This window comes from Ursus maritimus (assembly GCF_017311325.1).
Source record: "Ursus maritimus isolate PB19 chromosome X unlocalized genomic scaffold, ASM1731132v1 scaffold_X1, whole genome shotgun sequence".
NCBI lineage: Eukaryota > Metazoa > Chordata > Mammalia > Carnivora > Ursidae > Ursus > Ursus maritimus.
Genome location: NW_024423319.1, coordinates 112,089,692 through 112,106,357, shown reverse-complemented (window position 1 = coordinate 112,106,357; position 16,666 = coordinate 112,089,692). Strand labels below are relative to the sequence as shown.

Here is a 16,666-nt window from a genome sequence, read left to right as displayed (position 1 = left end):
CTTACTTCCTGTGTTGGGTTCTTCTGCCCAGGAAGAGTCTCTGAACCTAGTTTGTGCACTTACTGGCTTGCTTGGTCTTCAAGAAATGTTCTGCTATGAACCACTAAGAAAACTCAAATGACCCACCCGAGGACAGGAAACGTGCCTTACTGCTTACTTGAGATGAACTTGGCAAACACAAGACCAGAACATATTTTCAAAAGAAAAAAGCAGTGGGCACAGGGGTGGCCTGAGGGCGTTAAATATTCCTCCAACATAAATGGAAATCTGGAAATCTCTGAGAGAGCAATATGAGAATATTACTTAAAAACAGGGAGGTAGGGGGCACCTGCCTGGCTCAGTCAGTAGAACATGTGACTCTTGATCTTGGGGCCGTGAGTTTGGGCCCCATGTTGGGGGTAGGGTTTACATACATACATAAAAACAATAAAACATGGAGGTAAATATCAGAAGAAACAGCTGGAAGACTTGAGGGTGGCAGAGGGGGTGTGAAGATTACTAAATATTTTCATTACAGGCCTTTTGGAACATGTTGGCTTTGTAAACTTTGTGCATAGTATTATTTTAATGAAAATACAAATTTAAAGCCCAAACAGTGAAATATATTATTTCGACCTTCCACTAGGGTATTAGTTCACATTATCCCTGCTGTTTTCAGAAGCAGTAACTATAACCTTCTCCTGAAATGATAACACAGAAAGAAATCCCAAGGAATAGCAGCCACAGTGATCCTCTGATTAAAACGTGTTAGCACAGAAACCAGTGGAGAAGGCAAAGAAAATGTCAGAAAAGATGGGGGAGCGGAGGGAAGTAGCTTTCCAACGCCGAACAGTGTCCCGAACATCAGTGAAAGGCGAAAAGCAGAGCGAGAACGAGCGGGAGAGTTGCTGTTCTCTCTGGTCTGGCTCAGGAGGCCTCATCCGAAGATGCTTATCAGACCCTCAGGCAAAGGACCCCCAGGCCGGGCACAAGCTGGTGGAATACAAACACACTGGAAGGGGAAGGTTGGGGAAGGTAGAGAACACAGTTCATTTCTGGCCAAGTCGGGCCCAACTAGCTGCCTTCAATTACAGGTCCCTCCCATGACCTCTGAAGTTGGCAGTATGACCGACTGCCTCTCGGGTTATAAGCAACCTGATTCAGCAACAAAATTAAGGAAAACATCTTTGTGCCTGGTATTCCTTCCACGAAAAGCCTGAGAGACATCAGTTTCAAAACATATCCTTTATCATTACTGGGGTAGTTAAAAAAAAAAACTCTCAAGGCTCCTGGGTGGCTCAGTGGGTTAAGCATCTGCTTTCGGCTCAGGTCATGATCCCAGGGTCCTGGGATCGAGCCCCGAGGTGGGCTTCCTGCTCAGTGGGGGGCCTGCTTCTCCCTTTCTCTCTCCCTCTGCCCCTCCCCACCTGTGCTTATTATCTCTCTCAAATAAATAAAATCTTTTTAAAAAAATTTTAAAAACCCTCAAATACGCTTTAGTTTTAATCCTGACATTTCCAAAATACCCTACATTTGCATCTAGGAGGAAAAATGCCTCTTTCATTGCAAAAGGATTGTCTTGGCCTGCTCTGATTTTGCCTAAATACTGCCTGTCGTCTGATTCCCACTACAGATCTGTCCTTTCTTGGAACGGAGCCAGCCATATAGCATAAGAAAAATAAAAAAGGGTCAATAAGTAACGAATGCTGGTGGTGATTAAGCTTTAGATGGAGAAGTATCACAGAAGGATAAATACAGCACTAATTAACCTTTACTGAAGTTTCTGCAGCCCACGATAAAAGTGTAATGGGTTCAAGACTGGGTTCATGCGTCCCACATGCCTTAACAACAAAGTCTAGGGAAGTTAGGTTCTCTTATCAAAGATGAAATTCCAGTGCGTGAGGTAGGTCAGCTTCCCTCCTATCCCTTGTCTTTGGACATTTCATTTGGGGACACTGAAAGAGCTCCCCCGCCCCCAGCAGGCTGTTTCCAGTCTCTTAGGCAACACACAGTGATTTTTCTCAGACTTTCTAGTATATGCCTCAAGTATTCTTTACAAGGATTTCCCCAACCCATTCCTTTCCTCCTGCCCATTAGTTTTTTCTGCTCATTTTTTTTCAAGCCCGCTTCTGATTTCTATGCTTGATGAGTCATATTCAAGTTGTGCACAAAGTATGACCCAACTGATGCTTATAAAGTATGAACTCATTCTGTGTCACACGCTAGCTCCAGTAGTCTCCCTCACTGCAGAGCGAATCGACACTCTTCCTCGTGTGGCGCTCGGGTTCCACCTCATTTGGGAACCCAGTTTGGCTATGCTCTCCTCACGTGTTCTAACCTGTGGTTTCCACCTTGGCCAGAGAGGTCCATTGCTAATGGCTCCTCTGCTCCCCTCCCCACAACCCCTCTACACATATATTGCCTCTTCACTACTTTTCCTAAAACGCCTTCTCCCCACCATTCCACATAGGCCCATGTTTTCAGGGCACCCTCTAGTTCTCCTTACTGGCCCAAATTAACACCATGCTGTTATGCTCACCCAACCAAATAAATCACCTATACGCTGTGAATTCATTTTGAATTAGTCCTTGTGGTAGGCTGAATAACCCCCACAAAGAGGTTCATGCCCTAGTCCTTGGAACCTGTGAAGAGGTTACCTTACATGGCAAAAGAGACTTTGCGGACCTGAGTAAATTAAGGCTGTTGAGATGGGAAGGCTGTCTTGGGTTAGCTGGGTGGGCCCAATGTAACCACAGGGTCTTTAAATTTTTTTTTAAGATTTATTTATTTGACAGAGAAAGAGAGTGCATGAGCGAGCATGGGAAGGGATAGAGGGAGAGGAAGAGAGAGAATCTCAAATAGACTCCACACTGAGCACAGAGCCCAATGCGGGGCTCAATCTCACAACCCTGAGATCATGACCTGAGCTGAAATCAAGAGTCTGACGCTTAACTGACTGAGTCACCCAGGTGCCCCTTTAACCACAGGGTCTTTATAAGACGGAGGCAGGAGAGTCCGAATGAAAGAAGGAGACGGGTGACAAAGTGGTGGTCAGAGAGAAAAGAAAGAGAGAGCGACTGGAAGATGCTAGAAGCTGGAAAAGGCAAAGAAACAGATTCTCCCCTAGAGCTTCCAGAAGGAATGGCAGCCCTGCCTACCCACTTTATACTTCTGAGTTCCAGGACTGTAAGAAAAAAAAATTGTGTTGTTTTAAGCCACTAAGTTTGCGATCATTTGTCACAGAAGCCAGAGGAAAGTAATATAGCCCTTCACTGTACACAACCTTAACCCCCCTCCATCGTTGCCTTTACGTGCCTCCTCTCATGGGCTCAAGGGCGGGCTCATCAAGCACAAGGACTGGATCTTTTTCTCTCTCTCCACCAGAGTTCAACACAATGTCAGGTTCCAGTCAAGTGCTCTATAATTAAATCTCCCCGGATTTTTATCAGAAACGGATAGAGCAGACTAAGGGACTGGTGGGCGGCCAATGAGCAACGGAGGGGTCTTTGAGATGCTGCGGACTGTCCCGAGCTCCAGGCGGATCGTTTCAGCATCGGGGAGGGGAGGAGCAGTGCCTGGCTCTGAGGCATGGGCACCGCTGAGCGTCTCACCCGACACAGAACTGTTATTTCCCTGCCCACCTCATCACCAGCAGCGGGATGACGGCATCCACACTGGTGAAGGCACTAAGCACTCCCATAAATACCTATATATTTTCCAGTCTTTTCAACTCATTTTCCCAGTAAAAGAAAGCCTGCATTACTTCCATCAGGAAAAGAACATTCTTATACCTTCAACTGTGAACGTAACACTTAAGTCCTACCTCTGGGCCTCACACTAACGTTGAGCAGCTCTCCTCACAGAAGCCCTCCTCCTGAGAGGGGGAGGCAGCATGGCGGCTGAGGGTGCAGCCTGGGCCTGGACCAGAATCCCAGCTCTAGCACTGCCCAGCGCCGTGACCTTGAGCTGCTCCTTGAACGTCTCTGTAGACTGGAGATAACAGCAGTACCCACTCCACAGAGGGTGCTGTGGCCAAGGGCAGCCCTCAGCCACGGGAAGAGCCAGCCCTCCATGAGAAGAAGGTGAAGTCAGTGGTAGGGCACAGAGTAGGCAGGCAAGGGGAAGATGTCGCACAGCATTTAGGGACAGCTGTGCCTTAGTGGTCAGGCTCTTTTCTAAACCTCAGGATCAAAGACAACACAAACTCAGGATAGCACTGCCTGCCCATTTTGTTTTGCAGGGCCTGACGCTGACCCCCTTCCAAAGGTGCTTTCCGAGGCACTACCCGCTGTGGACTTCGAATCAAATAACACAGCTACGGACACCTGTGGTACCAGAGCTTTGCAAATAAGTTACTCTTGGCTTCCCTAAGAAAAACTTAAGTCTGTCCAAAGATCAAGCAATTGAATGGTGAGTGATAAATAACCTTTGCCTCTCCATTTTTCCATTACCAATCTTGTGCCTGTCATTTTCCCCCTTCTCTAGTTTCAAAATGCACTCTTTTGAACACACCCTGTGTTTATCGCCCGTCTCCATATATTTTTAGTTAATGTTTCATGAGAATATCTATTGGTGGATTTCATGTTTCCCACTGCAGGTTTATCCTCACACTGGAGCCCATAGGTAAAGAGAAACAAAAGAGATGAGACATGCCTGGCAGAGGTGAGCAAGTGAAAATTTAAAACCCACGGGTCATTTTTCAAGTTCTGTTAGTGTTTACTACAAGCGTAAGTTCTGAGAACAAATAGCACTGGACCTCTTTTATTTTTTTTTAAAGATTTTATTTTTAAGTAATCTCTACACCCAACAGGGGGCTCGAACTTACAACCCTGAGATGAAAAGTTGCTTGCTCTACAGACTGAGCCAGCCAGGTGTCCCAGCACTGGACCTCTTTTAATCAGAGGTTCTCCCTTGAAACTGTAGATGTGAAGCCTTAAAGACTTAACCAAATTGTCCCAAATGTTTCTCCTAGACTTAATATCACACACATGCACACACACACACACACCCCATATATGCAATATATGCCATGTGTTATATGTAACATATATCTGTCCTATAATACACAGTTATTAAAATTATAGTTATACATTATACAGTTATTGAAACCATTTCTTCAATATAGACTCCAAAAATATAACAAGTGCCATGTTGAGTTTAGCTCACAGGTGGTAATTTGAGAGAACAGATGACTTAAGATACTATTTCCACATTTGGAGAGATTTGAATTCGGCCTGTGATAATGGCATTGTGGTCGTATAGAAGAATGTCCTTGCCCTTAGGAGAGAAGATGCTGAGGTATTTCGGGGGAAAATCAGTCAGCAACTGATTCTTAAATGAATGTAGGCAAAAGGTAGGTTGGTATTCACCGACTACTGCAACTTTTCTGTAGACTGGAAATTTTTTAAAAGGGTGTTGGAAGGAAAAGATATTTTTTGCTATGATTGTTCAACAAAAGCCGACTTCCTCCCAAGTAAAACAGAGCATAAGTATAAAAACACCAGAAATTCTCTAAAATCTTGATGAAAATGCATTGCCAAAATCAGAATCTTTTTGCATAAAATCTTACAACTAAACCCAGAATCCTTATCTTTACTCCAAGAAGTGAGCTCATATATATTCAATACTGGTGAATACCAAAGTCAAAGAATACATAATAAAAGCAAGAATAACATATACAAGGACAGTGAAGGCACATGGAATGATAAATGCTCAGGACTGGCGGGAAGTTTTTAAGAAACTATTAAGATTTCACATTTGTTCTCCGAGGTAAATAAGGCCCTAGAAGTTTAGAACTGAAAAGTGTCAGAGAAAAATACAGTCCAATAGTATAACGCTCAATTTATACACGACATAATGAAGGGTCAGAGAAAATTATACAAGCGTGGAAGCGTGCAAGTATTTAAAAGCTGATAAGAGCTCTTAAAGTCAATCTGGAAACCTTTATTGTGAGTTACAATCAGTATTAGATTAATGTCCTCTGGAAATGTCCTTGTTCTTTCATGGAACTCTTTCAATAGAAATAAATTTAGTCTCCAGCTTTAAATCCTGGCAGGTCCACAAGTTTGAAGTATTTCCAACTGAATAAAAGTAAGTCAAGTGTTTTCACAAGTTTTTAGAATGATCAACAAAATATATTTGGGGGGAAACAAAGTCGTACACCTGAAACGAATATAAAATTGTGTGTCAACTCTACTTCAATAAAAAAAATTCATATATACATATATGTGGTAAGGAAAGGGGTAACGAGAAATAAAAAGGCAGATATGGGAACAACGAATAATGAAAAAGTTGAAAAATTACCATGCTACTTGGTAATCTTGCTTTGCTAAATAAAAGCACAAATTATTGCGTATCTTCTCCCCACTTCTTAAGCATGCTTTTCAGTGATACTTCTGTGCATTCATTCATTCATCCAGTTATTTGAATATTTAAGCACCTAATCTATACGAAACATCAGAGGGACTTCAAGGGCCATATTGCAATTTCTTAAACTATAGAGTATGAACCATCCATTATAGCATTTCTTTTTTCTGGATGTGAAGGAAGTTATTATTTCAAGCCTAAATACGGAACTAAACTGAAAAATATCCAACCCGCCACAGTTCAGCTTTCTGAAATGTGAAGAGTGAGCAAATATCATAATGCCACATTGGAGGGAAAATACAATGTAAGGGGAAAAAAAAAAATCCAAGTTTACTCTTGGGACTCTGAACCATTAAGCAACTGTGGAGGTGGCCATTTATTGGCTCTTGCCCTTAATTATGAGGTTCGTGCAGTCTTAAGCTTGGGTTTCAAAAACCATTAATAATTACCCTTAAATGGCAAACAAAAGGAAAATTTCATAATCAGGGTGGTGTGTCTGTGAAGACTATAAAAGTCAGGATCCTGCTCAACTCTTTACACTCCTACCTGGTTCTTCTAGCTGCCTTGCTGCTGGGCAACCAGGTAAGTGTGATTTTCGTACTACCTGGTGCTCCTTCTGCTTCCTTCCAGAATGGTGTGAAAGATAATGGTCAGGAGAAAAAGTGGGTTTGTGCCATCTAAAGATATTACCAGTAATTTTGAAGCTAAAAGCTTTCTTCGAGACCACAGCCTATGGAGCACAGACCAGGTGCATACAAAGTGGAGAATGTCGCAATTTCTAATAAAAGGGTTTGGCTCCAGGGACTGTCTCCTCACAGATGGACTCTAAAAACAGACATTTAACATACTAAGATGATTAGTATTAGGCACTGCAGTGGCGGCAATCATCAGTATAAAACTCCACTTTTTGGTGAGTTCATTTCTTTCCCAATTTACAGGCCACCGCAATGAGCGTAAAAAAGTCTCCCGAAGAACTCAAGAACATTTTTGAAAAATACGCCGCCAAAGAAGGCGATCCAGACCAGCTGTCGAAGGAGGAGCTGAAGCTATTGATTCAGACGGAATTCCCCAGTTTACTGAAAGTGAGTGCGCCACCGCGGAGCCCTGAACGGGGCCTCAGGGGGTGAGGAGGGAGGGGAGGGGAGGGGAGCGGAGAAGAGAGAACGCAGGAGAGGTGGAGGGATGCAGTACTGAACTCGGGGCTCCGAGTTCTGGGGCAGAGCACACAGCGGCCAAGGCGCGGGCATCCCTTGACTAAGGGCCCTTGAACGTGTGTTTTCTTCCCTGGTGGCAGACCACATCTCAGATGGCAAGCACTTAGAAAGCAGGGGCCAAGCCTTCTATGCCCCACAGCCTGGGCACAGAACTCTCCACGACCAGCCAGAGGAAAAGGAAGCAGTGAGCGCACTTTCAATGAAGCTAGGCCTGGAAGACCCAAGTCTTCTTGGGTGGTCACCAAGCCAACACGCTAAGGCCTTCAGCCTGGACTCAGCACCCCCGGGCCAGGCTTTTAGGAAAACAAAGAGGTGTGCAAAATAATATTAGTTGGCTTTGGACGGGCTTCACCATTATAGGTAGGATCTGTCAAGAAGACCAACACTTACTAGGCAATCCATAGAGAAAACCCACTTTGCGCTGACAAATTGCCATCTGGCGAAGCCCATTAATATTTCAAAAGCATTTAAATTTGTGTTAATTTGTGTTAAGCACCTAAATCTGTGTTAATGAGGCAGCCATGCATTTCTAAACAACTTCCAGGAAGGGATTAAATCTCTTGAGCCACACAGTTTCTCTTCAAAACCATCCCAGAGTTGTCCAAATCGAAGTGCATCTTGAGGCAATAATAGGAGAGAGAGGCGGGCTGATCTTCCTTTGCTCCAATACACTTTTCTCTCCTTCACAACTAAAAGCCATCTGCAAAATGGAAGCGACCATGCGACTGTTTCATCCGCCTTGGTCACTATTTAGCTGTAACTTCAGAAGAAACATTTGCTAACAAGATTTTAACCAGAAATGTCGCTTTTACCAGGATGAAGTGGGAGGAGGTTTCTGGTCGTAGTTGTTGACATTTCTGGTGTTAGTACTAAAAAGTGGCCGAATTCAATGACCTTATAACCCAATCTCTCCTCATTTGCTTACAGTTAAAATATAAAATAATTTTTAAAAACAGGTTAAAGGAACTAGCAGAAAAGGAGACTTAAAAAAAAAAACTTTCCTGATTTTTATTTTATTCACTTACTTTTAAGTAAGCCCTATGCCCAATGTGGGACTTGAACTCAGGACCCTGAGATCGAGAGTTGCGTGCAGTACCAAATGAGCCAGCCAGGTGCCCCAGAAAAAGAGACTTTTTAATTAAAAATTAAGACAAAGTTTTCTGAGAAAGATTACATTATGAAAAACATTCTGAAATTTTTCCAAAAGGAAGAAAAATAATAATAGGAAGGAATATTAATAATTAAGAAGAAAAAAGAAAAAGAAAAAGAAATAATCTGACAGGAAAGCCTAGGCAGTCTACTCAAACAAGTTGTTTTAAAAGGTAAGACTGGGGGCGCCTGGGTGGCACAGTGGTTAAGCGTCTGCCTTCGGCTCAGGGCGTGATCCCGGCGTTCTGGGATCGAGCCCCACATCAGGCTCCTCCGTTATGAGCCTGCTTCTTCCTCTCCCACTCCCCCTGCTTGTGTTCCCTCTCTCGCTGGCTGTCTCTCTGTTGAATAAATAAATAAAATCTTTAAAAAAAAATAATGAAGATGGTAAATGTTACCACAATTTTTAAAAAATGTTGAAGCTGACTTATAAACTAAACCGTTATTTCAGTGAGTTTCCTAGGTACTATTTCACCCCAGCTCAACTCCTACCTGAAAGGCAGAGCTGTAATGGCTTTAAGATTTGAGTTTTAGGCCAGAGACAAAACTTAACCCTGCTTAAAACACTACAGCAGTAGCACTAGTCAAAAGGGAGTCAAGCTTAACATGATCTCTTGCAACATCTCATGCAGTGATTCTCCAAGTGTGATCGATCGGTCCTGGACCAGCAGCATCAACACCACCTGGGGTCCTGTTGGAAGTATAGATTCCCGGGCCTAGCGAATCAGAAACTCTGGGAGTGGGATCTGTCAGTCTGTATTTCCTAAGGTCAGCAAGCCCATCCGGTGACTCCGCTGTGCACCAAAGTGTGAGAACCACCGACCCAGTCATGTGCAGAGTGTAGAGGTGGGCCGCAACCTGGGGGCTTAGGAAAAACTGGGGTTGATCCTAGTTAAGGCCTTGAGCTCTAGAGTCAATGTTTACACCTCCAGCCCCTGTTTACCAGCTGTGGGCCCTGGAGCCAGTTAGCAGCTGTCCCGGAGCACAGTTCCCTCCTCTGTAAAGGGGATCCCCTCCTCCAGGGTAGTTGGGAGCAGTGCACAGGCTAGAGAAAGCCCATGGCACCGTGCTGCCTCAGGTTACATAGAACCAGCTCCCAGGAAAACCTTGGGGCACGAATCCTCAACTGTTTGTGGGCCATGGGCTCCTCGGCAGTCCAGTGAAGCCTTCAGATTCCTTCTCAAAAGAATGTTTTTAGAGGCATAAAGAAAAATACTTAAGATGACACAGAAAACCAATTACTGTTGACCCTTATACAACATGGGTTTGAACTGCATGGGTCCTCTTATACGTGGATTTTTTTTACAGTACTATAAATGTATTTTTTCTTCCTTATGAATTCCATAATAACACTCTTCTCTAGCTTACTTGATTGTAAGATACAGTATTTAATACATATAACATACAAAATCTGTGTTCATCAGCTTTCTATGTCATCAGGAAGGCTTTTGGTCAACAGTAGGCTCTTAGTCATTACGTTTGGGGGGAGGCAAAAGTTACCATCATATTTTCGACTGAGTGAGGGGTTGGTGCCTGTAACCCCTGCATTGTTCAAGGGTCAACTGTATATTAAAACACATGTTATCGATATTAAAATGATAAATGTGTGCGGCACCTGGGTGGCTCAGTTGGTTGAGCATCTGACTCTTGATTTCAGCTCAGGTCATGATCTCAGGGTCCTGGGATCCAGCCCCGTGTAGGACTCTGTGCTCAGCAGGGGGTCTGCTTCAGATTCTCTCTCTCTCTCTCTGCCTCTGCCCCTCCCCCTGCTTGCACATACACACACTCTCTCTCTTTCTCTTTCGAAATAAATGAAATTTTTTTTTTACAAAAAGATCAATGTGTGATATAGGAAAAACCAGGTATCCAGTTCGGTGACATGGAGCAGCATGTAACCGAAACCTCAGCTGCCTTGTTGGAACACAGACCCAGCATCTAATTTCAGAAAATGGATAGCGGTAACCGATTCATTTTTCTCTCCTCTCCCCTTTCCCATCCTTCTCATCTAAAACCAGGGCCCCAGCACCCTAGATGACCTCTTTCAAGAACTGGACAAGAATGGAGATGGAGAAGTTAGTTTTGAAGAATTCCAGGTGTTAGTGAAGAAGATATCCCAGTGAAGGAAAAAAAACAAAACAATATATCATCATTCCAACCACCAAAAGAAGAGTACCTGGGATGTGGCCCCATTCTATAGGCAATCGCTAATGTCTCTGTTTAATTCTTTGCAATTAAAATGATCTGGCAGTGAGGTCCTATTATTGTTAATAAAGAAATTCTTAGACATGTCTCTCCTTGTCAAGTACTGATCCCCATGTTTTAATAGACTTGAAAGTAACCTTAGTTTAATGCATTTAATTTTATACCTTTTTTTAAATTTTATTTTTTAAGAAAGGCTGAGAACAGTTTCATGATCTTCACCAAGACTGCAAAGGTAGTGTCAGAGGCTTAGAAAGAATTCTGACGTGCCAAACCAACGTCCTTACTCCAGTCTTCCATCAAAATAGCCCTGTTTCTGCTCTCCCTCCCCAGCCACTCAGTGCTCACATCATTTCCAATTTCAACTCTAGTAAACAGCTAGTGGGGAGCAGACTCCAAAAAATAGACACTTGTCTTTAAAGTCACCTCCAGCACTCACTGTGTTTTTTGAATCAATGACCCTCTTGGGGAGTAAAAACATTCCGGGAACAAGAGTCAGTTCTGCTCCATCACTAAGGAGGTGGCCTTGGTTTTGGCATGGAATGTGTAAAATAAAAGGGACAGGAAGACATAGGGCCCCCCCAGCTCTGGCACCCCGTGCTGCTGGGACTCTCAGGATCTGAGAAACAGCTAGCTTGCCTCAAGTTCCACTTGCTGAGTCCAGCTTGGGGGAAGGAGGGAGAGGGAGTGTTGGAGAGGAATTTAACCAAAAAAAAAAAAAAAAAAGAAAGAAAGAAAAATTACTTCTAACCCTACCACCAAGAAACAAAGGAGATTTTTACACACAGCGAGGAAATCTTTAAATGCAATCTGTATCATTCTAATTTGATACAAGAGCATTTTTATTGCATCAAAAGCCTTAAACATTTCTAATGGCTCATTATACTCCACTGCAGGGATACCCCATAATAGTCTTAACTATTTCCCCATTGTGGGCCATTTCAATTGTTGCCATTTCTGATTCTCCTGAATAATGCTATAATGAATACCTGTTCATATCTCTGTCAACATACCACATTTCCTCAGGAGAATTACTGAGAAGCAAATGTCTGGGTCAGAGGGTATGAATATTTTTATAGTTTGTGAAACAGACCACCTAATTGTTTCTCCAAAAGATTGTATTGATTAAAAAATCTACAAACAGGCAGGAAAACGCCAGCTGCACTCTCCAGACAGCATTAGTTGGTCTCATTTTAACAACTTTATTAGTCACAATAGTGCATATCTTTTATTCATTCCTAGTTTTAATAGGAATCCCCCATTATTTCCCCATTGAGTTTACTGTCTGATATTGGTTTGTAAAAGATAATCTTTCTCTTGTTTAAGAAGTCCCCTTCTGGGGCACCTGGGTGCCTCAGTCGGTTAAGTGTCTGCCTCTGGCTTGGGTCATGATCCCAGGGTCCTGGGTTGAGTCCCGCATGGAGCTCCCTCCTCCTTGGGGAGCCTGCTTCTCCCTCTGCCTCTACCTCTCTGTCTCTCATGAATAAATAAATAAAATCTTTTTAAAAAAAAAAGAAAAAGAAAAAGAGAACTCCCCTTCTCCAGCCACCTGGGTGGCTCAGTTGGTTAAGCATCAAGCTTTTGTTTTCAGCTCAGGTCATGATCTCAGGGTCATGACATCGAGCCCCACATCAAGCTCTGTGCTCATCTTGGAGTCTGCTTGTCCCTCTCCCTCTGCTCCTCCTCCCACTCATGCTCTCTCTCTCCTTCTCAAATACATAAGTAAAATATTAAAAAAAAAAAAAAAAGAACTCCCCTTCTCTTCCTAGTTTGTTATGAGATTGTGAGCGTGAGGGTTTAGGTTTTGTAGAGTGCCTACAGAGCATCTATGGTGATATGGCGGTTCTTTCTTTTGTCTGATCGATATAATGTGTCAATCAATTCAATCCCCAGGACAAACACACTGTCCAGTCATGATCAATTATTCTTTAATGCTGTTAAATTAGCCACTCTAATATTAATTGTATTTAAGATTTTCACATCTTTGGGGCGCCTGGGTAGCTCAGCCAGTTAAGCATCTGCCTTTGGCTCAGGTCATGATCCCAGGGTCCTGGGATCAAGCCCCACATCAGGCTCCCTGCTCAGTGGGGAGTCTGTTTCTCCCTCTCCCTCTGCTGCTCCCCCTGCTTGTACTCTCTCTCTCCCTCTCTGTCAAATAAATAAATTCTTTTTTAAAAATATAAGATTTTGGGGCGCCTGGGTGGCACAGCGGTTAAGCGTCTGCCTTCAGCTCAGGGCGTGATCCCGGCGTTATGGGATCGAGCCCCACATCAGGCTCCTCCGCTAGGAGCCTGCTTCTTCCTCTCCCACTCCCCCTGCTTGTGTTCCCTCTCTCACTGGCTGTCTCTATCTCTGTCGAATGAATAAATAAAATCTTTAAAAAAATAAAAATAAAAAAAAACAAAATAAAAATATAAGATTTTTACATCTTTATTAATAACCAACATTAGTCTATAGTTTTGGGTCTTATTTTTTGTTTATGGGTGTCTGCTAAGCTCTAATATCTAGGTCATGCTAGCTTCCCATTTTAGCCTATGTTCTGGCTCTTAATCGGCCCCTCAGAGTACAAATATATGTTACCTCTTTCCACTCCACCATGTATAAAGCAACTACTATGGGCAAGGCATTACCCAAGATGCCATAAGAGATAGAAATTTCTAGACCTCTGAGATCCTAAGTTGGCAAGTCTGGGATCAGGTCAGGAAAAGGCTTAATTGCAAAAGTAGTATTTCCAACTGGGATTTGTAGGAAAAGCCTTGAGGGGAACCTTCAGGGAAGGCGCAGCACTGGGCTATCTAAAAGAGAGAAAACAGGGGCACCTGGGTGGTGCAGTCATTAAGCGTTTGCCTTTGGCTCAGGGAGTGATCCCAGCGTTCCGGGATCGAGTCCCACATCGGGCTCCTCCACTAGGAGCCTGCTTCTTCCTCTCCCACTCCCCTGCTGTGTTCCCTCTCTCGCTGGCTGTCTCTCTGTCATATAAATAAATAAAATCTTTTAAAAATAAATAAATAAAAGAGAGAAAACACGGGACGCCTGGCTGGCTCAGACAGAAGAACATGCGATTCTTGATCTCTGGGTCGTGAGTTTAAGCCCCACGCTGGGTGTAGAGATCACTTAAATAACTAAATTTTTTTAAAAAACTGAGAGAGAGAGAAAACACCCCAAGTACATACATGTGTAAGTACCAGGCAGTTCAGAAACACACATACTTCGTTTTGGGTGGAACGCCAGCTACAGGGAATAAAGAGGGCATGCTGGCTTCAGATCATGAAAGTGCTTGGTTGCCATGATAAACCAAGGTCAGAAAGCGAGTAGAAAGGTGTAGGAGTCATAAAGTGATGCGAATGTGCTTCGGGAAGATGAGGTGGCACCAATAAGAGGCTGCAAGCAGTGGGGAGTGGTCACAGAGTGGAGGCTGGGGCTAGGCAGGAGGCCTCCAGGACAAGTGGGGCAAACTGGGAAGGCCTCAAAGGAATGACGGCAATGCACAGGAAACACATGGGAGAGATGCCTTCTCCACCTGGCTATGATTTACTGACTTGGACAAATTATCATCTGAGGACCTTCAAGAAGGGTGAAAACGTATGGAGTGTTGTATGTAGTATGGGTATATGTACATGTCTTCTTCCTTGGCTTTTTTGGCCTAGTTTCCAACACTGATCTCATCTGCCATACCCAACAGGATTCACCTGAATTTCGTCTTGAATCAACAGTACTTTGTCAACCACAAAACTTCAATCGTCACTAGACTGTAGGCTCCATCAAGGCAAGGATTTTTATCTGGTCTTTCACTGATGTACCCCCAACTCTAGCTCGGAGCCTGGCATATGGGACAGGTTCAAGAGCTATTTGCTGAATAAATGATTCTTGACTATCCAGTCACTAAATCTTGTTGATTCATTCCATAAAGCTGCTCCACCAGCCAGATCTTTCTACTCTAACTCCTGCTCCGATGCAGCTCCTTAGATCGCAGACTGAGGCTGCCTTAAGACTCAACCAAGTGCTGTGCCCAGAGTCTTCTCTCCCCTCTCATCTCTCTCAATCCCAGGCCAGCTGAATCTTCCTAAAGCACTCATCCTATTGGAAAGTCTTCAGCAATGAGTAAGGTATTTGCATAGTACGTCACAGTTGACAGGTAGTATCTTATTGGTTCCCTAGGGCTTTCAGGATTAATTTTGACACCGATACTCAAGGACCCCCAGAAATCCACACCAATCTCCCTTATTTCCCTTCACTTCCCTATGGGAGCCGCATGCTTCAGCCAAGCCGCTCGGTATTTTATGAGCAAACCCTGGACATTCCAGTCTAGCCGATGCCTCCCCTCCTCTCTATGAAGTCTCTGAGCCTTTGCCAACCTTCCCTTCTTACTCTAACCCACGGTATTTTTTTTCCAGATTCTGGATTCTACCTGCTCTGGGCGATACTGTGGCCACCAGATACAGTGGCCATGGACATTTAAATCAATTAAAATTAAATAAAATGTAAAGTTCAGTTCCCTGGCCACACTAGCAACATTTCAAGCGCTCCATAGCCCCACAAATACAGAGCATTCTATCACAGCAGAAAGTTCTAGTTGACAACACTGCTAGCATTAGTGTGGGCACAATGCACGTACTGCCCATATATTTGGTTATGTTTCACCGGCATGTCTTGAATCCCCAACGAAACTGCAAGCAGGGTTGTGACAGCAGTTCATTTGTAATACACTATATTTGGAACTGCACTTAAGTGGATAAGCTGTAAATGTACAGTGACTTTTTTCTTTTTAATAATCTCTTTCCACTAGCATCCAGTTATTTCTAACGCAGAAAAATCTTTTAAGTGGTTGAAATACCTATTCCTAAGGCATTTCCCTTTGAGCTCAAGGTACAAAAGCCTTCAAATACATTAGCTCTGAAGTACTCATGTAGTCATTTATTGTTAAAATTATAGACTACTCTTGTGATTCACTAATGGGGGCTCATTCCAAGCACCGCACTCCATCTCTTTCCAAAAAGTAGGCCCGCATAAGGGGGAGGCTTGGGTGGAGAAGATGCCTTATCCATTAGGCGGCCGCCATCATGCCTGAAGAACTGTTATTTCTCCAGAGAGAAAGCAGTTTCTATGGCTAACAGCCTAATATCAACTCTCAACCTACTGCCCCCACAGAGACAGGATTCAAAGACTATTAGGCTCCCAAACTGGTCCATAAAAGGCTATTTTAGCCATAGTATAGCTGCCTTCTCGACAGCTGCTCTGATGGGAAGAAAAGTTCTTCAGCTCCAACAAAGCTCCAAAGGACTTCTGTAAGACTGTTTTGTTAGTTGGGAGACGCTCACTCAATGTTCTAAATGCAAAGCAGCCTTCAAAATAATAAAAAAGTCGCCTGAAAGGTTACTCTGAGTGGCTGTCTGGGTTTGTTTTAATGCCTCTTAATTTGCTTTCCATATAAAGTTGGTGAAAAAAATAACATGGAAGAAAAAACATTTCAAACAGCTTCATCTAGAGGTAGAAAAATGTCATGCATTAATTATGCCTAATGTGTAAAAGAAATTACCCTTCACCTGAATCGACTTTTAATTAGATGTAACTACGCCACAGATCCGCTGTGTTGAATGCAAAATTAATTTCAACTTTGAAAATCCCTGGGTCAAAAAAGGGATAAAAGAAGTCCTGTTTATGATAACTAAAACTGAAATAGTATCAAATACCACAATCTCAAATGTCCATTTACATCTGCTTAAAATGCTTCAAATTCCTCACTTTTCCTTATGAATACC

General features: G+C 43.3%; 2 protein-coding genes across 4 annotated transcripts in view; one reads left to right on the top strand and one right to left on the bottom strand.

Moving 5' to 3' along the window:
* Window positions 1–16,666, bottom strand: part of CTPS2 (CTP synthase 2) — a 97,399-nt gene that overhangs the window by 36,898 nt on the left and 43,835 nt on the right. The window lies entirely within an intron of this gene.
* On the top strand, window positions 7,293–12,407 carry S100G (S100 calcium binding protein G). The gene is made up of 2 exons (XM_008696417.2): window positions 7,293–7,427; window positions 10,724–12,407. Exons 1-2 carry the CDS (start codon window positions 7,293–7,295, stop codon window positions 10,826–10,828), a joined length of 240 nt encoding a protein of 79 aa, XP_008694639.1. The 3' UTR covers window positions 10,829–12,407.